Source organism: Cebus imitator, unplaced genomic scaffold (assembly GCF_001604975.1).
Source record: "Cebus imitator isolate Cc_AM_T3 unplaced genomic scaffold, Cebus_imitator-1.0 Scaffold42, whole genome shotgun sequence".
Taxonomy (NCBI): domain Eukaryota; kingdom Metazoa; phylum Chordata; class Mammalia; order Primates; family Cebidae; genus Cebus; species Cebus imitator.
Genome location: NW_016107357.1, coordinates 7,296,574 through 7,320,383, shown reverse-complemented (window position 1 = coordinate 7,320,383; position 23,810 = coordinate 7,296,574). Strand labels below are relative to the sequence as shown.

Sequence of the window (23,810 nt, the reverse complement as noted above, 5' to 3'; positions counted from 1 at the left end):
CTCCCTTCCCCTCATGGCCTAAACCAGTCTTTCAGGTTAACTTTCAAGTGCCCTGGCCAAGGAGGGAGCCCATTCAGATGCTTGGGATGGGGGACTTCAAGTTTTATTTCTGGTTTAACCTTAAAAAGGAGAGAAATTCTGACACATGCTCCAATATGATGAACGTGGAAGACATGCTGAGTGAAATAAGCCAGTCACAGGAGGACAAATACTGCATGATTCCACTATATGGAGTAACTAGAGAAGATCAACTTAAAAAGACAAAGTAGAATGGTGGTGGTCAAGGGCTTGGGGAGGAGAGAATGGGGAGTTATTATTTAATAGGCACAGAGTTTCTGTTTGGGAAGGGAAACATTTATGGAGATGGATGGTGGTGATGGTTATACAGTGACATGAATGTACTTAATGCATTAAGCTGTACATTTAAACACAGTGTGAAAAAAGTAAATTCATATATATTTTACAATTTAAAAAAAATTTTTTTTAGTTAAGGAAGCCAGATTGAGCCCAAAGTAGAAACTGCAGAGTAGAGTGAGGTCCCTTTTGCTCTCAGGTACCCAGAGGAATACCGAGACAGCTGAGCAGAGTGTAGAAACAGGATAGAGCTAGAGAAAATGGATAACTTGACAAGATGGGCCAAGTCTAGACCTGGGCTAGACTATTAAATGATAGAGTCTGGGCAGAAATACCCAGTCTGATTCAACATACAGTTAGTGTCTATACAGGTTCCAGAGGCAGAGGTAAAAGAGACAGCCACTGCCCTCCATTTGCTGACCAGCAACAGGGCCCTATCAATACTTCAGCTGGAGTCAAATTGTTCTTTCAAGACAACGGCCTCCAAGACTCCCGTGGTAACGAAAGGTTCTGTTCTCAGAGCCCCTGTCCCAGGCACAAGTGCCAAGGCCCATGGTGGCAATGGCAGAAAGCAGGCAGTCCCAGGAAAGAGAAGCCATTCCCTCCAACAATGGCCCCCGGGCCTCTGGGCCTCGTTAACAGACTGACTCGTGGGTGTCAGAGACAGCACTGCATTGACTCCACTTCCAGGGTCACAGGGCAGATTGCAGGAGTGGTCCTCAGTCCCCATAGGCCGGCAGTGCACACAGGACCCACTGCACACTGCCAGACAGACCATCCTAGCCAGACATGGCTCCTGCAGCCAGCCACCACTGTCTTCAAAGTCACAGGCTCCTTCTTTTCTTCAAAAGAATAAGACTCATAAGTTTCTGGATTCATAAGCCAGAATGAGGCTATCAAGGAGGTGACTTTTTTCTGCTTCCATGGACAGTCTGAGAGCCACCATCAGTCATGTGTTCAACACACATCCACCATGTCCTCCTAAGTCCCGTGAACACATAAATTGCACACTAAGGGCCCTACTCTCCATCCGCCCCTGCTTCACTTAGAAAGCCCAGGCACAGGTACACAAAAGTGTGTAAGAACACAGGTTTGTACCTGGAGAAGAACAAATGAGACGCACAAGTTTGCCAGGTTGCAGGAGCCTGTGGTCGGTTGGAGTGAGCGGACTTGCTGATGATGAGACCCAGTCTTGTCAGTAACAGCACATGAAAAACTTGGATCCAAGAGGGAAGAAGCCTCTTCTTGTAGAATGATTAATAAACAGACAGATCTGGGGTGCAATAAAGTCTACCTGTGGGTTGGGGATGTGAGATGGGGAGCTGAGGGAGACTGCCTGGAGAGGCAGGTCGGTAAATGCTATGATGTAATAAGTTTCCAACTCCAGATTTAGGGGTTTGGATGTAATCCTACAGGTAATTTACATTGATCTCATCAGATTCCAAGATTAGTCTTCAATCCCCATGCCCTAGAGCGGGGACCATGGTTTTTGTTTTGTTTTGATGGAGTCTTGCTCCCTCACCAGGCTGGAGTGCAATGGCGCAATCTCGGCTCACTGCAACCTCCACCTCCAAGGTTCAAGAGACTCTCCTGCCTCAGCCTCCAAAGTTTCTGGGATTATAGGTGTCTGCCACCAAACCCAGCTAATTTTTTGTATTTTTATTAGAGATGGGGTTTCACTATTTTGGCCATACTGGTCTTGAACTCCTGACCTCGTGATCCGCCTGCCTCGGCTTCCCAAAGCACTGGGATTGGCAGGGATTATCTTAACCAAGATTCTCAAGTCTTTTAATGCCTAGGACACACTGTGTACACAGAAATAGTCTATCAGCCTAATCTTTAGCTCTATTTTTTTAGTTTTTTATTTGGGCTTTATTTTAACATATGTAAGAATGTCTGGTGTTTGCCAAATTAAAAATATTTGTGAGTGTGATTATTAAGCCCAGGATTTGTATTCAGAAACAATTAAGGATCTAGTTGTGCAGTTAAGAGTTTTCAGTGACCTTTCTGGGAGTTAAGCAGATTCCAAGTACCACTAAGACATGCAGGCAAGCCTCAGCTACCCTGTTAAGACACAGACACGCTGGCTATGAATAAGCCCCAACAGCAACCACTTCCAGCCCTGTAGATCTGAGTTGGTCACTCATGCACGTGACCTCACTATTTGTAGCAGGACCGATTTAATGCTTCTTCTCTAGATTAAAACAGTTTAACTTATTTTTCTAAAGACCCTCCAGGCTCTAGAAGGGAAGCAACTCAGAAGCAATATGAATGGCAAGGATTTCAGCCTGGAATTTAATACCTGCCTTATCTAACCCACAAGGGGACTATCTACACCTAGTTGTCAAAGGATAGAAGAAATGTGTATTTTACAATCTATGATTTAAAAAACGGGTGCCACGCAATACCAGTGGGACCATTATCTTGAAGCATAAAATCAACATATGCGATGCTGGAGAGACAAGCATGCAGCCCTTGCATCAGCCTGGACATCATCCTCTGCTTTGGGGCATTACACATGGACTGTGGGCTGCAGTCACCATCTGACAGCCCTTTCCTGCACAGCTCTTCTTCTTTGATGTCTGTTGTTCACAGCCTGTCCCCAGCAGTGTCCTCCATACCTTCAACCACCCTGATCTATCCCATCTAGCATCTCCCCTCCACCTAATTCTAGACTGAAGCTCAGTTAGCCTCCCTCACACAGAGAGTGCCACCAAGCCTAGGATTCCATGGGCATCCAGCAAAGCCAAAATGTGCATCTTTAATACACATCCAGATGATTGCCATAACCAGGAAAGTCTGGGAAAGTATTCATTGAGGAGGAGTCTGTCAAGCTTAAGGTGGCTGTAATAAATTATCCAGATACTGAATTTATTTATCAGCAATCACTGAGTTCCCACCACACTGCCCCATGCTGGACACTGAGGCCACAAGTGAGGGCAACCATTTCTGCCCTCCAGAAGCTTACAGTCAAAGCACAGAGATAAATACAGCAGTGGGACTCAGACCTGGGGATGGGGCAAAGGACAAGTGGGCTCAGACTGCCAGGGAGAATGCAGCTTCCTAAAGGACAGAGGCTGGAGCAGAGCCAGTCAGGTGAAGAATGAAGTGGGGAACAGCATTCCAGGGAGACAGAACAGCCCATTTGGAAATCACAAGAAGGCAAGGATATCTGGAACACTGAAAACGTAAAGTGTGTTGAAACAGTTAACTGGGACCTGGTCTTGCCAGCCCTCTAAACTTTGACGGTGAGAGAAACCAGAAAAAGCTTTAGTCTAGGAATAGCATGGAAGGCTCCTTTCCAGTATTAGATCACTCTTGGTAACCATGTGTGGGCAAGATGATAACCAAGGGGAGCTCATAACCAAGGAGGTCAGCTTGGAAGGGACCACAGTGCTCTCAGAAATAGCCAATGCAGGCCTGAACCAAGGCTGGGATGGGAGGCATGGAAGGGAGGGGACTGGTGACTACAGAAGGAGCAGATGGGGTAGAGAGGGTCTCTGGGGTAGAGACTGAACCCACCGGGGCTGTGAGGAGTGAAAAGGGCATGAAGATAAGTTCATCTCGGACCCAACTGTGGGGTGTGGGGCCACCAGATGCATGGGTCAGTGTCAGGGGACAGGTCTGGGAGGCCAGAAAACTACCAACATGGAAAGGAAGGTGCAGAAAGAAGAACCCACGGGGGAGATGGAGGAGAAACAGGGTCCCGGAAAAACATTTGAAACAGCACTAAGGAAGATGCAGACAGCAGTCTCAAAGCCACAGAGAGGCCAAGATAAGCACTAAATTGTGCCCAGAGATTGACACAGGAGACCAGGGGTGTCCTCAACAAGTGCTGGGCCAAGAAGGGGTGGAAGCAGAAGCCAGGTGGCTGGGAAAGAAACTAGTGTCTTTGGAAAAGACATAAGATATACAAACAGCAAAATGCTGACACTTGCCAATTCTGAGTCGTGGACGCAGAGGGCTTTGTTTTATTAGTCTTTGTGGTTTCTGAGTGTCTGATGTAAGCATCCAAAGAGGCAACGGCAGGCAGGATGTGCTGAGACAAAACCAGTCTGCAAGGGAAGAGAGACTGAGCAGCATCTAGAGGGCCTGGGGACCAAAGGCTTGTCTGCAGCTCAGAGGCACCACGCCCTTTGAATCTGCCAGGGAGTGAGGGTGGGCAGATCTTTGAAGGGCAGTGGCTGAAGACACAGACACATGGGGAAAAGTGATAGAGTAATGTCCTCAGAGAACTAGGTATGGAGGAATTTGAGGGAGACTGCTTCTGAGTCTGGAAAGGAAAGAGAAATCATTAATCAGAAGTCTGGGGAGGGGCAGAATCCTGAGGCATCCCTGTCTGATCATCTCTCTCTTCTCTGAGAACTGGAAGTAAAGTCATCTGCTCAGAGACAGTCGGGTTGGGGGCAGTTTGGGGAGCTTCAGGGGGCTCTGAGAAAATGACCACAATCTAGAACAGTGTTGTGGAAGCTGAAGGAATGGACTCACATCCCGCTGATGAGTTAGGAGGCAATATTGAGACCAGCTGAGATCAAACCGTGCATCTGCCTGGGCCCCAGCAGCTCCCAGGTATCTGGGGTGAGAGAAGAGAGGGAAGACAGTGGATTCCTGGGAGACCAAGGCATCCACTAGAGGAGTGTCAAGAAACAGGGGACACAGCAGTGGGGAGTGGCAGCAGGAGCTGAGCGGTGGATGATGAGGGGTAATGACACAGAGGAGGAATTAAATCCTAGAGGGGCAATGCGTTGAGAGAAGGAAAAGCCACAGCCAAAGTGGGGCCAAGAGATCCTGGGGCAGCAGAGTGCGGGAGTAAAGAACAGGGAGCTCACACTGCAGAGGCAGGTCCAGGGCAGGTCAGGGTGCCCAGGGACCACAAAGATGGAAGTGGTCACTAGAGGGGAGGTCAGGTAACCAACAGCACCCAGCGCCTCGCAGGACAGCAAGAACAGGACAGTGACCAGGAGCCAAGTCCTCGGTGGTGCCCAGAGGAGGGGCCCATGGGAGTGAGTCAGATGATGGTGACAAGGAAAGGTGGCAAGGACACCATCCAGAGAGCACATCTACAGAAGAATGAGGCCCCAGAGGAACCTGTTTGCAGACTTACTGGAAGAGAGACCCACAGCAGAAAACAAGTCCAGAGAGCAAAGAGCAGAGCCATGTGGATATATGTAAGGGAAAGGCAGCAGGCAGCCAAAAGGGCAAGAGTGAGGCAAGGGCCCAGCACGGCTTCTGAGGCAGTATAGTGGGAGCTCCAATTGCCTGGCAAGGGCCTCACGACACTCACTGCCTTTAATGTTAGTTCTGGAACTCTGAAGTCAAAGACAAGTTACTTTAGTGTCTCTAACATCCAACCCCAGTGAGGCCTTGAAACCTCACCAAACAGCTGGGATTGGGGCTAGTGCCTGATTGTTTTAAGTGACCTGTGAACTGTGCACACTTCTCTCCTCTCCAACGTGACTAGTGGAAATACAATGACAATGTAGGTTTTCTTTTTCAAGGGTAGTTATAGATAAAAGGCGGCATACATCAACATAGACATCACACCTTCCAGAAGGTGTTCTTTCCAGGAATAGACAGTGCTTCTCCCCAACCTGCTCCTCTGCAAGAAAACTACCTCCACTATCATCAATAAGGGCCCCGTACTCCATGGCAATGGCCAGTTTTCTTTGCAATAATTAGTTTCCAAAGTTTCAAAGTGCCAGGGCATGGGGGAAAATGCACATTGTCCAAACTGCCTAAGCAGCAGTTCTTAAGAAGCTGCCAGAAGCCAAATCAGAAATGAGTTACCATGTAGATTAGCCTGCTTTCACTCTGCAAATAAAGACACATCTGAGGCTGGGTAATTTACAAAGAAAAGAGATCTAATGGACTCACAGTTTAGCATGGCTGTGAGGAGGCCTCACAATTATGGCAGAAGGTGAAGGAGGAGCAAAGGCATGTCTAACATGGTGGCAGGCAAGAGAGTGTGTGCAGGAGAACTGCCCTTTATAAAACCATCAGATCTCATGAGACTTATTCACTATCATGAGAACAGCGCAGAAAAAATCCCACCCCCCATGATTCAATTACCTTCCACCTGATCCTCCCCACAACACATGGAGATTATAGGAGCTACAATTCAAGATGAGATTTGGGTGTGGACTCAGCCAAACCATATCACTATGTCAACTGGAAATGCATCAAGCCAGAAGAAAACGAGAATTTGCCCTAGGAGTATTTACACCGAACATGTCAGGCACTGTTCTGGGCTCTGGAGAAATGATGGTAAAGTAGGAAACGTCCCTGCTCTCATGGAGCTTCCTTCCACTCCAGCTGTGGGGCAATGGACAGTGATAGAGGGAGGAGATAAGAGGGGGATAGGGCAGGCTGGAGCTGCGACATCCCATCTGAAAATGAGATGCCAGAATGGACAGGGGCATCACAAGCAGAACAAAAAGTGGAGACCAGGTAAGACCTGGCAACAAGTGAAGTGCCCTCATCTGAGTAGGCCCAAGTCGGGTCATAAAAAAGCAGGCTATTTATTGTCAACCCCAAGCATCCTACTATTACACATAAACCAATTTTTTGGTTCGGGATGGGTACTCTGAGAAACTGAGATGTTTACTAGATTTCCAGAGGCTGAGTCTGTGACAGGGTAGAACTGGCTAAAAGGCTCTACCATGAGGACATCTTCCCTAGCAAAACTGCCTCTCGCCACATTATGTATGTCATCCCTGTCTGGGGCCATTTAAACCCTCAAACAGCAAATCCTGCTGTGAATCCAAAGAAATTTCAAGGTGTGATGGTGCATCAGCTCTTTCTAGGGAATTTTATTGGGAATTAATTTTATCTGTAAATTGTCAAAACTCACAGTGACTCCAAATATAAACACTTCAAAAGCTAAAAGCCTGAAATCCAGTAATGAATCTTTGATCTTTTCAAAGAATGTCTTCATCTGTGTTTATATAAATGAGGCACGCAGCAAACAGGCTTAACCAAGCCAGAGCTGAGAAGGTTCTTGTGAATAAACACCATTCATTTTACACTGGCTGGGAATATACATCACTTCACATCAAAAACCCTTTAGAACACTTTTTTCCTTCTAAACATTCATATGCAATTTTTTTCTTAGAAATGGGGTCTCACTGTGTTGCCCAGGCTGGTCTCAAACTCCTGGGCTCAAGTGATCCTCCTGCCTCCACCTCCCAAAGTGCTGGGATTACAGGTGTTAGCCACTGAGCCCGGCCATATGCAGTTTTTAAAAATACACAAGAAATAATCATTTATGGACAAGGTTAGTGATGATTTTATTTAATTATAAATCATTATATTTTCAAAATTTTGGACAAGGAAACTATCATTTTATAAAGTCTAATTTTTAAAAATAGAATTTTCTTCTTTTAAAAAATGATATATAGCATGTCTTGAGTCTGGTTGCTATTGCTGTTATAGCTCCAATCAGAAATTCCAACTCTAAAATTCATTTATATAGAGAAAGGTAATCCTTTGGATAGAAATTTTCTAAGTTATAAATCCAAAAATAGTGACTACATTTAGAGAAAGGGCTTAGGCTTAAGAGTCTCACAAACCTAGCTCAAGTCCATGCATACCAGCTCCAATACATACAAGCTGTGCAAACTTAGGCAACCTTGTAACCTCTCTGGTCCAGTTTTTTAATCTGGGAAATTGTCCATTGCAAGGACTAAAGGGCTGCCTGGACAGTAAGATGTCACATGCTGAGGGTATGCAAAGCCACAGGGAAAAAAACCTCGGTTTTCTTCTGCCTCCTCCAAATGTGATAAACGTACTCAGAGACAGTAGCTGATATAAAATAAATTGGTAACTTGAAATATTTTCATCTTAAAACAAGCTTTGATAAATTTTCAAAGTAAAAAACAAGACTTGAAAGAAAGGCTGGCCACATCCATCCTTGCTCCCAGACATCCGGTGGGAAGAGGGGGAGGAAAATGACTGGACTGAGAGATTCTCTGTAAAGTACATAAACTTATCCTACAGCAGACACCCAATACAGAGTAGCTACCATCATTACGCCTAAGTAGGTACATACAATTCCATAAGAAAAGCATGCCATCTTCATGTCTTACAGCCTAGACATAGCAGCGTGGCAGGCATTTTAACTGCTATATGTTAAGTGCCCAATTCATTATTTGGGGTATTGATATATACCACACGATCAATATCCCTTGTCCAGTCAAGAAGTACAGAAGAAGTAAAAGAAGCTGAAAAGAAGGCAAACAGTCTAACATAAAACCAAGTCTCCCCAATTTTGGTCAAAATCATTACTACCATGCAACTAACACCCAGACATACAAACTGTGCCCCAAAATCAGTGTGTCTCTGGCTTCCCGGTTCAGTGCCCAGGAACCAAATCAGTGTGATTGGGTTTGGGTTGTTTGATTTGGAGGGAAAGGGATAGAGAAGGAAAAGACTAGGAAAGGAGGGGCTGAGACTATGAAACTGTTACTGTAATTTAAATTCAAAATGCACAAATTCTTTCCATTATTAGAAATGAGAATCTTGCCACTTCTACGAGGAATCTGGATAGAACCTGGGTTGGGATTTGAACGCATTTCAAATTTCAGCTACCCCTAGATAAGGCGGAGAGCACTGAGAAGTTGGAGGGCAGAGGCCAATGCTGGATCAGGAAACACCTGATTTTCATTCAAATGTCAACCAGCTGCACAAACCACTGAATTAAGCTGTTCTTGAATTATTAATCGTCTTCCCCTGAATGAGAGAAAATTATTCTTTGTGGTTACTTGCTCTGCTTCAGGGACCAGTTCAGAGAACTCCAGGCCTGATGGAGTTTGAGGGAGCTGTCCAGTACATGACACCCACTGGCCAAGGCAAAAACAGAAAAACAGCAAATGAAGTATTGCAGAAAAAAAAGAGTAGTTAGCCTTCTAGAATGCAAGTAAATCCCCAAACCCAAAGAAGCTGAGAAAGTGCCTTTAAAGCACATTAGCAGAGGTTTGCTGCACTGCTCAGGCATGATCTGATCTGTACTCCTTTCTATTCCAAATTAGTAAGTTTCCTTTTCCCTTAAGAACTGTCAACAACTTCAAGTCTCAGTTTGCTACCATAGATTAGACCCAGCCTTACAGAGCAGAGAAAGGAGGGTTTAAAATCCCATTACTTCTAAACAGCAGGATTTGTTTTATCATCCCCCAAATATCTATGTTTGAATTCCCTGTCAGCCCCGGATTCCTAAATCTACTGATTGACGGATTTACACGATCTGAGAAATGGGGGAAAGCTTAGCGATCATCCAGGTCAATTTTCTTACTTTAGAGGTGTGGAAGGAAGCCAACAAGGGTCTTTCTAAGGTTACATGGTCGGAAGCCGCCTTCCTCCCAGAGCTTCCCCTCTCCTCCCTGTCAGAGCCCTGTAGCAGGAGCTGCTCTAGCCGCTTAGTTCTATTTTAAGACAAACTCTCACTCTGCAAACCACTTATACAAAACACCGGCATCTCACCCACCCTGCAAGTCTTCGTTTTGGGTCATCCCCACTGCAAGAGAGTCTCTGATGCTCCCCAGAACCACGTCTCCAGGAATTCGTCTCCAGGTCCTTCCCTGTCACCTAGACGCTGGGCAGGGTAAGGCTGATAAAGGTGGGAAATTATGCACTGGGGTGCTCCTTCTAAAACATTTGGCCTTGGCCATTCTTCCCACCAGCCCTCTGAGGGTGAGGATAGGGCGCTTAACCTCAGAGAAGGAAGCCTTGAGAGTTGCGTGCACTCTCAAAATGTTGCAGTCTTTGAGAGGACCAGGGTACTCAGTCCTGCGCTCGCTCTCTCTGTACTTCTCTTCCCCTATTCAGAAGTTTTCGCTCCTCTATTCTCACTCACACCTAAAGAGCTGGGATCCACGGCTGTCCTCCACCTGGCGTAGTCCCAGGAAGGGTGACAGGAAGCTTGCGCGGGCTGGGGACGCTGGAGGCCTAGCGGAGGTTCGCCACCCGCAGGGAGTCTTTAGGAATCGACGTTCGGACGCCAAGGGGGCAGAGGACACCACCGTCGCCTCCACGGTCTCTTTTCGTGACTTTCCTCCACGGCCTTCACTAAGCCTGCCCTTCCCCAGGCTCCCTCGCCTCCTTGCTCTTCTCTTCCTCGCCTTTCCCCCGCCAACTCGCATCACCTGGTCTCCCTCCTCTCCACGGGCTCGGCCTCTTCCTACTTTTTACAAGGCGCTCCCGTCGTGTTTCCACTTTGTCTCCAATTAAGTCTAAATGCAACCCACCACGGATGCTGACATTTTAAATGTTTAGTTGTTATAGCTACTTGACTAATCGCCGGGACCGACAGCGGCGCTTCTTCGCCTCCAGCCGGCAGGAGAGGAGGGGGCGGAAGAGGAAGGGTTAGATGTGATTGCAGCCGCCACTCCCCGGGGCCCAGGACTCCCGGTCGGGCCCTGAAGAGGGTGCCCTACCCGGGCACCAGCGATCCCCCGCCTCCAGCCAGGACACCGAAGGCGCGCCCGGCGGCACGCGACATCGGGATGCAGCGAACTGCCTCCTGCTCCGGGACAAAGGTGTGGCAGAAGGTCCAACCTCCCGATCCGCGCACGCCCGCAAGGTGGAGAAAGTGGAGTGAAATCGGGGAAATTTGGAGACATTAGGACGAAAGAAAAGACCAAAATGGGTTACTCACGTGCCAGATGGCGAAGAAGATGAGCGCAGCGCACAGCACCAGAGACAGCATGTAGCAGAACGCAGCGAAAGTGAAAGCCATGGCCGGCGGACCCCAGTCCCACCACACAAGCCAAGAAGCCCCTAGGAGCCCAATGCCTCCCTCGATGACTGCACTCCCTCAAAGGAGCCGCGTCTGCACTCTCCTCCCGAGGCTAGTGCCCAGGAGGGCGCACCGCTAGCGGAGCGACTCGAGGGTCAGCGAACAGGCGCTGGATTTCCGCAGGCTCGGGCGACTCCGGACCCGGCTCTCCTGCGAAGGCAGGGAAACGTGTGTCGAGTGTCGCTGGCGGGAACTGTCCCCTAATCGAAGAAGAAACCAAATCAGCAGAGAACACCTGAAAGTTAATGCGAAGCCGTGAGCCCCTCGAGACCAACACGGCGAGGGATGCAAGGGCTCCACGGAGGACCGAGGGAGGAGGTCCCGTCCGCCCCGCGAAGAGCTCTCTGCTTTCCGCCACTAAACCGCAGAGGAGAGACTAGCGCTCCGCTCCGGACTCTCCCGCGCCACCGGGGCGCAAACGTATAGCGTCCAGCGAGGTGCCCGGGTGGGCTCCGACCTCCTCCCAAATCCCGGAGCCGGCAGCGCCCTTTTCCGAGAGAAAGGGTCTTTAGGTAGCCAGGAGGAGGTAGGTCCAGTTGGTCCTGCGCCCCAGACGCGGCTTCCAGCGCAGCCGTGCGCTCCGACGCGCGCCCGGCCCCAACCGCGACCCCTGCCAGCCGGCTTCGGCAACCCAAGTGTCCCGGAAACTGGGCGTCAGACGGGGGCGAGCGCTAGCTCCACCTAGCCGGCCCGCTCCCGCCCGGACGCCTGCAGCGGCGGGTTTCAGGCCAGGCGCTGGAGCTCGCTACACCTGCTGCTGCTGATGCTGATGCCGCCGCCGCCGCCTCTGCCACTGCGAGAACTGTATCGGCGAGACCCGGGATTCCCTCTCTCGGCGCCCCGCCCTCAACTCCTGCTCCTCTGAGAGCGCCCGCCCTGGCGGGCGGAGACTGCAGGGCCGGGTGCCGGAGAAAGGTGGGTGGTGAAGCGCCGCCGGGCGCTTGGTGGCCGCTGCCGCTGCCACTGCAGCTGTGCGCGCCCGCCTCTCTGAGGAAACTTGAAGCCAGCAGTACTGGCAGGGCTGGAGGCCGAGCGGAGGTGGGGCGGGACCGGCTGGAGCAGGGACTCTTTAAACACGTGCGTCTGGAGGAGGTGGGAAGCTGCGGAAGGGTATGGTGTGTGCCTCGCACCTAAACGTGGCAGCTGCCCCTCCCGGTTCTTGCAGTTTCGCCTATCGGAGTGGGAAGTGTGGGGACTTGGGGCGTTGCCTAGTGTTGGTTGGGGATACAGTACAAGCCTTGGATCCCGAAGCTGCTTGGGTGGATTTTACCAAACTGTAGCATACTCAGTGCTTAGGGATGTGTTTACTGCTCTGCTCCCAGACCCTGCAAAATTCTCCATTAGTGTCCTTCTGTCGCATCCTCCACCCTCCCCAGGCATCCGACCTTGGGATTAGGGAAACATGGACTTGGTGGTGGACTATGCTGGGCTGAAGAGGCAGTTACAGGGGCTCAGTGGTATTGGTATTAGTCTAGTGGAATTGTCAAGAAGATGCTTTGGAGGTAGATCGTTTCCTAGCTGCAAGTTACCTAACCTCTTTAAACCTTAGTTTCCTTATCAGAAAAAAAATAAGAGTAGAGTCAAGCCATTTCAAAGGATTAAAAGGGAACATAATTTAAAAACCTAGCACACAACCTGGCACCTGTAAGTACAGGGATTATTAACTGCACACTGTCCCAGTGGCCCAGCATCTTGGAAGTTCACCGTGCTTGCTTTTGCAAGAGATTCGGACACTGCAGTGAAAGAGGTCCAGTCATTCCAGATAGAACTTTGGTTTCAGGTTAAGTCCAGAAAGCCAGGAGGAATACCCTGAAAGATGACTGGCAAATCTGGGTGAAAGAATAGACCCACCTCATGGATTGGAGTGAATCTTAGATTACCCGGTACCTTGCACAGGTTGGGAACTAGATAATTATTGTTTGGTTCTGACTCTGGCGTGTTAGCGTTCCTGTTCACAGATGTGACTCTGATGGCTTGAAAGCTAGAAGGAAGGAATTCCAGCAAGCTAGAAATACAGCTTTCCAGTGACCGAACTGGAATCCTGTCTTCAGACTCCTAATCCTGGGCTCTTTACTATGCCTAAACAATCCTGCAGCTGTTTGGCCACATCTTCAATTTATTTTTAAATTTTATTTATTTATTTATTTATTTATTTATTTATTTGAGATGGAGTCTTTCTCTGTCACCAGGCTGGAGTGCAGTGGCATGATCTCAGCTCACTGTAACCTCCACCTCTTGGGTTCAAGCGATTCTCCTGCCTCAGCCTCACCAGTAGCTGGGACTACAGGTGTGCACTACCATGCCCAGCTAATTTTTGTATTTTTAGTAGAGACGGGGTTTCATCATGTTGGCCAGGATAGTCTCCATCTCTTGACCTCGTGATCCGCCTGCCTCGGCCTCCCAAAGTGCTGGGATTACAGGCATGAGCCACCATACCCAGCTCTTCAATTTATTTATTTATTTGTTTAAGATAGAGTTTTGCTCTGTTGCCCAGGCTGGGGTGCAGTGGTGCTATCATAGCTCACTGCAGCCTCAAACTCCTAGCTAGGATTACAGGCATGCACCACCACACCCAGATAATTTTTGTTTTGTTTGCAGACACAAGTCTCAGTATGTGGCCAGGCTGGTCTCAAACTCCTGGACTCAAGCAGTCCTCCGGCTTTGGTCTCCCAAAGCACTGGAATTATAGGTGTGCACCACAGTGCCTGGCCTCCCATCTCCAGTTTAGAAACTAGATGCCTTTCAGTGGGAAGTGGAGAAACTAGAACAAGTCTAGAGGCTGTTGACCAGAGCAACCAACCGATCAACGTTTTATTGCCTCTGGGTCAGGACTGGCTACATACTTTGGAGGGCCAAGTGCAAAATGAAAATGTGGAACTTTGTATTAGGCCATTCTGGCATTGCTATAAATACCTGGCCAGGCATGATGGCTCACACCTGTAATCTCAGCAGGGAGGCCAAGGTGGGCAGATCACTTGAGCTTAGGTGTTTGAGACCAGCGTGGGCAACATGGCAGAAACCCCATCTCTACAAAAAATACAAAAATTAGCCGGGTGGGGTGGCACATACCTGTAGTCCCAGCTTCTTGCAGGGCTGAGGTGAGAAGATTGCTTGAGCCTAGGAGGTCAAGGGCACAGTGAGCTGTGTTCATGCCACTCCAGCCTGGGCAACAGAGCCAGACCCTGTCTCAAAAAAAATAAATAAATAAAATACCTGAGGCTGGGTAATTTATAAAGAAAAGAGGTTGAATTGGCTCATAGTTCTGCGAGTTGTACAAGCATGACACCAGCATCTGCTTGGCTTCTGGGGAGTCCTCAGGGGTGCTTTTATTCATGGTAGAAGGTGAAGCAGGAGCAGGCATGTCACATGATAAAAGCAAGAACAAGGTGGGGGAGTGCCGTCTAAACAACCAAATCTTGCAAGAACACTCTCTTTATTGTGAGGACAGCACCAAGCCATGAAGATCCACCCCCATGACCCAAACACCTCCCGCCAGGCCTCACCTCCAACACTGGGGATTACATTTCAACAATGAGATTTGGCCAGGGACAAATATTCAAACTATATCAAGCTTCTTGTTTAAAAATTAATAATTTCAAGACAGCAACAGCAGAGCATTAAGCCAAACAGGAGGGCCTTCTGAGCACAAGACCCTTGACAACTGCAGAAGTTGCATGCCTACAAATTCCTATGTTACTTTCTCTTTTACATAAGTATTTCTTCCAGTATAAATTGTCATTAAAGAAAATTTGGAGGCCAGGCACAATGGCTCAAACCTGTAATCTCAGCAGTTTGGGAGGCTGGGGCAGGTGGATCACTTGAGGTCAGGAGTTTGCGAGCAGCCTGGGCAACATATCAAGACCCTGTCTCTACAAAAATTAAAATTAGCCAGGCATGGTGGCGTGCACCTGCAGTCTCAGCTACGCAGGAGGCTGATGCAGGAGGATTGCTTGAGCCCAAGAGGTCGAGGAACAGTGAGCTGTGATCATGCCACTGCACCCCAGCTTGGGTGACAAAGCAAGATTCTGTCTCAAAAATATAAAATAATTTGGAAAATATAAAAGTGAAAAAGATAAACACCATAGTTGGCTGCTCTCGGATACCACCAACACAATCCTGGTATATTTCTTTCTGTTTTTTTGCTTTTTATTTTATCTAGATCATTTTTTTTCATTGTTGTAATATTCTGTATAAAATTTCATGACACCAAAACAATGAGATCATATCAAAGGAAAATTCAAGAATTCAAGAATTTTGAGTCCCCTTGGAACCAATCTGATCTTTTGTTTCTGCTGATTCTTGCTTATGGAGTCCTAGCTTCTCATCCATCTAATAGATTTTTACTGTGCCAACATTGTTTTGAAAAGTTTTCTTACAGGCATTTGAGGCCTAAAATGACATTATCTTTCTCCACGGAGGATTTTCGGCTGCTTTTGCCAGGTGTCTAGGGGAACCTAAAGCTCCAGGAGTACCTTAATCCAAATTCAGCGTTTGAGATTTTCCAGGATGACCAGGATAGCTGTGGTCTCTGTGAGGGCTGGTTTATTTCTGGTTTAGCCTTACTCACATGGAACAGTCCTTCTGGATCCCAAGTCAAAACAGAGGGCCTATCAAGTCCCAATCCTTGATGGTCTTTGGACTCTGACTTTTTCCCCTAGCCCCACAAAGTACTAAAAGTATAGCTCAGTCTCTCAGCCACCTCCTCAAGATTAACAAATGCCCCTAGAAAAAAAATTGGCCCCAGGAGCTAAACCAACCCCTCTAAATTCTGAATCACTCTCAGATTTTGGCCCCAGTAATTCCTTACTCTCTTATTAGGTCTTTGATGGTTTCAAGAAGATGTTTTTATACTTCATTCAGCTTTATAAGTTGTGTTCAGTGGGAGAACGGGTCTGAATTATCTAGCACAGCATCACCAGAACCAAGAGTCTGTTCATCAAAATAAAATTTCCCATTAAAAAATGGAATCCATTATCCTACTACTGTGACTTTCAAGTCTCCATCCAGCCACTGTTTTTCTTGCCATTTACCCAGTCCTGCTTTGCTTTATCAGTTACAGAATGATATCGTAGCAAAGGTGACTGCAAAACTTCAGAAAATAAGAACCCCAGGCAATTACTGCTCATTATTTCAAAATATTTTAGTGTCCATAGTTCCAGGCACTGTCAGGGATCCATATGGTTTCTAGTCTAATTGGTGAGGCAGTAATTACTTCACAAGGCAGTGTTAAAAAAACAAAAGACACAGTAGAGGAAAGGAAGGGAGAAGGTGATTGGGAATGGATGTTGAGTAGAGTGACCAACCTACATTTTTTTCTCTACTGTAGACATTGAAAAACCAATTACTTGATTTCTTCCCCACCCACCATGCAGCCAGGAGAGGCCATATGACACAATGTGAACTCTTGAGATAATATTTCTTTTGGCCTAAAATGCAGACCTGATGCCTAGAGGTACAGCAGTCATCTTGTGACCGTAAGGAGGAAACCAGCTCATTAAGAAGGGAAAAGCTAAGAAGATACAGAGAGCAAGGACCACTGACAACATAATAAAGCCACTCTACCAGGCCTTAACTTCCAATTCCCTGACTTCTATTGAATGAGACAATAAAACTCCTCACTTTTTTAACCCATAGAAGTAAGGCATTCTGTTATTTACGAGTGAACACAACTCTTAACTGATACCACAGTTTAACGGGAGTAGGGGTCCTGGTATGACAGGAAATTGGGATAATCAGTTTATGGCTAGTGTAACAGCTCCAAGACGCTATTAATGTCCCAAGCTCTTTTGCCGTCTGACTTGCTAGCTTCAGTATGTGGATTTTATTCTCCCAGTCTGAAGGTATAACTTTTGGGGAAGAGTAAAGGAAACCCTCTCCAGAGATCTCCTACATCTCACTGGCCAAAACTCTGACATTTGGCCACCACTGCCTAGATGCAAGTGAATCTGAGAAGGTGAGTGTTTTCTCATTTCAGCCTTTATTAAATAGAAAAGCAAAGGAAGGGGAATTTTGAGCAGCTTTTGAACAGCCAGTTCACATTTTTGCTATACTGCTACAGTCAGATTTTCTGTTACCAGCAGCTACTACAGTTTCCAGGCGCCCCAGGTTGTGCTGACAACTTGGTGTATAAGAGAGACAGTGCTTTGGGGTTAGTGTGATCAGGGAAAGTTCGTAGACTAAGTGGCAACCTAAGGCAAATTACATCACACTCTCTCTCTCTGCTTGTAAGTAAGTCTGAATGTTCCATGTTTTCCTGACCTATTCTTAAACTATTCCTGCTCCTCCTGAGTTGTTACACATAAATTAGTTTTGATTTTCTGTCTTTTCCTAATATATAGCAATACCTCTGTTTGTTGAAGGTGAAGGCATATACAGTTTGTAATAGTCTGTTTTCGCACTGATACTACCTAAGACTGGGTAATTTATAAAGGAAAGAAGTTTCATGATTCACAGTTCTGCATAGCTGGGGAGGCCTCAGGAAACTTATAATCATGGCAGAAGGCAAACGGGAAGCAAGGCACATCTTACATGGCAGCAGGCAAAAGGAAGAGTGAGTGAGGGGGAATTGCCAAACACTTTTAAACAAACAGATCTTGTGGGAACTCACTATCAGGAGAATAGCATGGGGAGAACCACCCCCATGATCCAGTCATCTCCCACCAGGTTCCTCCCTCGACATGTGGAGATTACAATTCAAGATGAGATCTGGGTGGGGACACAGAGCCAAACCATATCATAGATGCTCCTTATGATAGGGTTACATCCCAATAAAACTCTTTGTAAATTGAAAATAGTGTACATCAAAATGCATTTAATACATCTAACCTATCACACATTACAGTTTAGCCTAACCTACCTTAAATGTGCTCGGAACACATTAGCCTACAGTTGGGCAAAATCATGTAACATAAAGCCTGTTTTATAATAAAGTATTGAATATCTCATGTCATTTATTAAATGCAGTACCAAAAGTGAAAAACAGAATGGTTGTATGGGTACTTGAAATATATCTATTGAAGGTGTATTGCTTTGGCACCATTGTGAAGTTGAAAAATCTTAAGTCAAACAGTCGTAAGTTGGGGACTATCTGTAAAGTATACGAACACAACTAAAGACCTGGTTTACCATGAAGCTTTTTCCAGCCCTGTCTCCTATCTCCCCTCCCCTTGCATTCCTGTCTTCACCCCAACCTCAAGCATCCGTCAGAGAAATGATGAAAGCATAAAGGGGCATACCTTTGGATTTGTGGGACGCTCAGCTAAGTGGTCTGTGAGCCTCCTCCCGCCCCATCACTAACACCATTCTGCCCACAGGAAAATCTGACCAGATGCTTCATTTAGCACAAAATTTGAGAGTATCTCCTAACTGGTATTATCCTCCATAAATGAACTCCGTAAACTTTTCAGTGCCATATATAACTGGTATGATATATCCAGTTACTCTCTTGCTTCCCAACCAAGCCCTGTCAAAATTCCATAAAGCTTTCCCCATCCTCCAGCTGAAATCCAGCTCACCAAATTCTCACTCCCACCTCTCAACCCCCGTATCCAAACACTCCTTCCAGTCCCCACTACAAAGATACTCTGCTCTAGCTAAGCAACCTCCCCTAATACTGTTTCTCTCTTGGTGAAGTTTGGATGTTTGGAATGTCCTGAGAATTGGGGTTCTCTGAATGTTTATTATAAAATTTTAAAAGATGTAGAAGGATAGGGAGTTTAGTGAACATTCATCTACCTATCTGGATTCAGCAATTGTTCGCGTTTTTGTGCTTTGGGTTGTTTCTACATTGTATTTTACAGCTGGTTTGTTCAAACAAGGATCTAAAGATTTTCTCACCCCTCAAGGATCTAAAGTTTCTCACCCCCAGTAGGTAGGCAGGCAGAGATGAGCAGGGCAGGAGAGGGCTTCCCCCAAAAACAGGCATGTCAGGCAACCATCAGGTGATGGTCAGATGATTGTTAACTGTCTCTCTAAAATAATAATTGGTTGCAGCTGGCACCAGAGACAGGCAGTCTCCCAATAGATAGAAACACCTGAAACTGGTAATCAGCAGCTTCCCATTAAGATCTCAGGATTGGGTGAGTGGGCTCAAACATGCACACTAAGAGGCAAAATGGTGGAGTTTAAATGGTATATGAACACTCACCTGGTAAAGGAAGAATTCCTCAAGTGAGCATGCGTACAACTTCAGTAAACTCACTGTGCATGTAGCCCCTCCCAAGTGCTGGCAGGCCACCGTGCATGTGGATAGCCCACCCCAAGGGAAGCATCAGGGCAGAAGGGATGCAACCCCCAAGACGCATGCCAGCATATAAAACCCCAAGTCAAAAGTTAAACTATGTCCTTGAATCTCTCAAGTCATCATCTTGGTCCTCTTTCAATTGTACTTTACTTCCTTTTGTTTCAGCTCTAAAGCTTTTTAATAGAGGTTCACTCCTGCTCTGAAACCTGCCTCAGCATCTCCTTCTGCCTTATGCCCCTTGGTTGAATTCTTTCTTCTGAAGAGGCAAGAATTGAGGTTGCTGCAGACCTATACTTTGGTGCTGGAGTGACTTGGATACATTCCCTAAGTGCTAACACCAGGACACATTAAATCTTTTCTTGCATGTAATTTATTGAGCAATAACTTTTTTAAAATTTTGAGTGCTGAGAAAGGAAAATAAAATCTCAGGACCAGAAACTCACTGAGCTAAAGGGCTTAGTGGGAACTGGGTCACACAAGGGCTAAAGGGCAAGCTAGGAACTGAGTCACACACACCCACCTCCCATTTTATTCCTACATACCTCCCTCGCCTTTTGCTCATGGGGAAATTTCTTGTGGGCCCCAAGACCTTTCCCCTAAAGCAGTTCTGTTGAATTTCACCCTGACAATGCAAATTAACAGCTTAATTTTACAGGTAAGGGACCATGAACAGACCTAAAAGTCATCCCTTCACTCACCTGAGACAAATGCATATCTGATTGCTTCCTATACCCTGCGATTATTTTATCTTATGTTAAAATTCAGATTCCTACTGAGCACCAGAGGAATGCATAATTGACTATTTCTCCACTGCTCCTTTCAAATGAAAAATGTGGATTCCGTAAAGCTAATCAAAAGACTCAAAGGAATGCAAGCACTTGCCTCTTTTATCCCTTTTTTCTTCTTCTCCCCCCTGCTGCCTACTCTTTTCCCTTTAAATATTGAAGATTTCAGTCCCTCTGGGAAAAGCAAGGACCACAGATGTTTCCAGTGGTTATGTGTACCTTTTTCCTGGATGTGTCTGTAACCTTGGCAAAATCAACTTCTAAAAATGATTGAGACTTGCCTCCCACCATTGATTTACAGTGCTTACCACTGGAAAGGATCAAGGACCAGTCCAGCTGTGTGGAAGCACAGGGACTTAATTCACTGCCAGCCAATGTCCGTTGCTCGGCATGCCCCTGTATGTCTAAGTTGGCACTTAGGACTATGTTTACTTAATGTGCTTGGCACACATCCATATGTGTGGGAAGCTATGAATTGCAGATTTACGTGTACTAGCTAAATCACCTCTTTCTTTAAAATAGCTTAAATCTAAATTTGAGCCCCTTTCCTGCTTGACTGCAGGAAATTCAGTATCAGCCTTCACTGAAGCTCCCCACAAAGTTGGGAAGAGCTTCTGAGAAGCTTTCATAGCACAAAGCTCCTCATTGTGCAGCGCCTCTCTCCACCATTGGTCCTGGGTCCATACTGGTTTCTCCTGAAATGTCCCAGTGTAACTGCCCAACAGGTTCCTCCTGCCCACTGCACAAACGAAATCAACTCACTGAGACCATGGCGATATGGATAGGAGGAAGGGAAATACTGGGTAGAAGAGGGCGGTACCCTGCAAGAACTACACCCTCAAGCCGGACAGTAACCCAAAGTGAGAACATGCATTTCTGTTTTCCAACCTGAATGCTGCCTTTTCCAAAACAGCCCTGGCCCACCTTGCCCCCATCCTGTAACCGTAGAAACCCCAGGCTCCACTGGCAGAGGTGCAGCAGAGAAGGAGATAAGAGAAGAAGTGTCTGAACTTCGAGAGGAGAAGAAGCAGCCAGACATGAGAGATTATGGTTGGAGAGGAGTTCAAAAGGGAACAGCTGGACCCCAGGGAAAGATAATCTCACTGCATCCCCTTTCCAGCTTCCCATCCCATTGAGAACCACTTCCACTACTCAATAAAATCTTCCACATTCACTACCCTTCAATTCATTCGCACGACCTGATGCTTCCTGGATGCCAGACAAGAACTCACGTAACAAGAGGGCAGGTACAAAGGCTGTCACCATGATCCTCCACTGAGCTGGTAAACACTTAAGCCATTCATGGGTGCCAAAACTAAAAGAGCACACTGTAACACACGCTCTGGGGGTCTGGGGATCGCAGGTACCTACCCCGAGACACTGCCACAGGCCCACACAGTGTTCTACTCCTGCCAGCTCCCAGAAGCACTCATCCCAGCCCCTTCATGCACTCACTTCCTTGTTCCCCTTCCTGTGACGGGTTGAGAGCTGCAGGCTGAGTAAACAAGCCACCCCATCTGTGAGTCCTGCAAAATGGTCAAGGGAACTAACTGGTCTCATTGGCCTTGCAGTAAGAAAGTGTTTAATTGATGCAGGCCAGTCAGCCACAGAAGAGACAGAGTTATTACTCAAATCAATCTCCCTGAAGGCTTGGAGGTTAGGGGTTTTTCAAAGATAGTTTAACGGGCAGGGGGCTAGGGTAGTGAAAATGCTGATTGGTAGGGTATACGATCATAGGGGTGTGGAAAACAGTCCTCATGCACTGAGTCCTCTGGGTGGGGGCCATAGGACTAGTTGAGTCAGGGGTCCCGCTAGTGCCATCCAGTTGTCAGAAATGCAAAAACCTGGAAAAAAATCTCAAAAGGCCATCTTAGGTTCTGCAGTGCTGTTATCTGCAAGAATAACTGCGGAAGTTGCAAATCTTATGACCTCTGGAATTATGTAGAATTTTTCATCCTCCTTAGTGCCCTTTCATTAGTTTTACAAGGACAATTTAGTTTTGGGGAAGGGCTATTAATTAAACTATAACCTAAATTTCTCCCAAAGTTAGTGTGGCCCACCCCAGGAATGAGCAAAGACAGCCAGCCTGTGGGGCTAGAAGCAAGATGGAGTCAGACATGTCAGATTTCTCTTACTGTCATACTTTTGCAAAGGCAGTTTTGATTGCAACAGGAGGCAGCCAAATGCCGAGGCAGATAGGGGTGGGTCCCTGGTGAAATCCCACCTCCAAGCCACAATTTAAAGCCTGAAAGCCAAGCTACAAGTTAAATTCTCAGACAAGATTGAGAACTTGTCTTCCCATCTGGCGCACTTTCCTCTGATTGATCCCCACCCTTCACCTATTTTACACATACCTACTTTTTTTTAAATGGCTTTCTACACTGTCGTGCCCACCTTTGAGTGGTGTCTTTGCTTTAACTGCACACTCACAAGCCAATCAGTACACACTCCCATTCCAAATCCATAAAAAGCCCTGGACCTAACCACACAGGGAAATTTCCCACCTTTGATTAGGAGGACCAACCCCACAGCTCCTCTCCTCTGAAAGCCATTTTCATCACTCAATAAAACTCTTCTCCTCCCTCCTCACCCTTCAATGTCCAGTGTATCCTCATTCTTCCTGGGCATAGTACAAGAGCTCAGGAGCCACCAAACGTGAGTACAAGCTATAATACAGGCGAGCTGGGGCATGCCAGCATGGCCAAGTGAAGACTGGGCCAGGTGTCAGCGGCCGAGGGTCCCCGGCTTGCAAAGTGACCGAGAAGAAAATTCCTACATCAATTTCACCAGCTGGACTGGTCCTTGTTCCTTTCACCTCTGGCCTTCTGCTCTCCTCTAGCTAGACAGTCTGGGAGCCCCCATCCCTGGCTCTCCTGGCACCACACAGCCACATCTCTGAGGACTTGCCTCTTCCGCAAGTCACTGGCACAAAGCAGCGTAGGGGTCCCCTCTTCTCCAGAGCCTCAACCTCAGCCTCCGTCCAGTCCACAGGAAGCTGCCTCTCGCTTCCCTCTGACTGTTGGCAAAGGCATTCTCTCTCCTCTCCCACCCCTCCCCATCAGAGACAGAATCTCTTCAAAAAGCTAAGCGCTTTGCCAAACCAGAAAGAACCTTTATCTTCAAAGCTCTACTTTCCACCTTATAATTTGTTCAGCCAACATTCATTAACATAACTGCAGCAATTCCTATACTATTGAAAGATTTCTGTTCTGATTGGCAAATAGTATAATGGCTATTGCAATAAACAGTAGAATTTATTAATAATTAAATTCAAAATTAAACTCATTCATTCAGGCTAATTGTCATAGGATGTCACAAGGACCACTGATAAATGGGCCTCCCGTGTGCTTATTAATCACAAAGCACTGTGTATGTACATCACATTTTTATCAGTCTATGGAAATCATGTGGATGCCACTGGTTCTGCATAGTTGTTACTTTAGTTATCTGTGCATTGTAATTCTTGTGTAAGTTGTAAATGCAGCATTTCAATATTTATACATTTAAGAATTTAGAAATAAAATATTAAAAATGAACTCTCAGAATAAAGAGACAACCAAATGTGGATACCTTTATTAATTTTCCATTAAAGATCATACACCTCAATCCTCTGACTGTGCAGAGTACAAGCAGTGATAGT

General features: G+C 46.7%; 1 protein-coding gene across 3 annotated transcripts in view; it reads right to left on the bottom strand.

Annotated features, from left to right (window-relative positions):
- The window catches only part of CNIH3 (cornichon family AMPA receptor auxiliary protein 3), a 287,496-nt gene that overhangs the window by 105,278 nt on the left and 158,408 nt on the right, over positions 1–23,810 (bottom strand). The window contains exon 1 of one of the 3 annotated variants that reach the window (XM_017526408.2): positions 11,003–12,369. The exons of the other annotated variants lie outside the window; for them this stretch is intronic. Within the exon in view, the coding sequence (XP_017381897.1) occupies positions 11,003–11,083 (81 nt within the window). The 5' untranslated portion in view covers positions 11,084–12,369. Of the gene's footprint in view, positions 1–11,002; positions 12,370–23,810 lie in introns of those variants that run through there. 3 annotated transcript variants of the gene reach the window in all.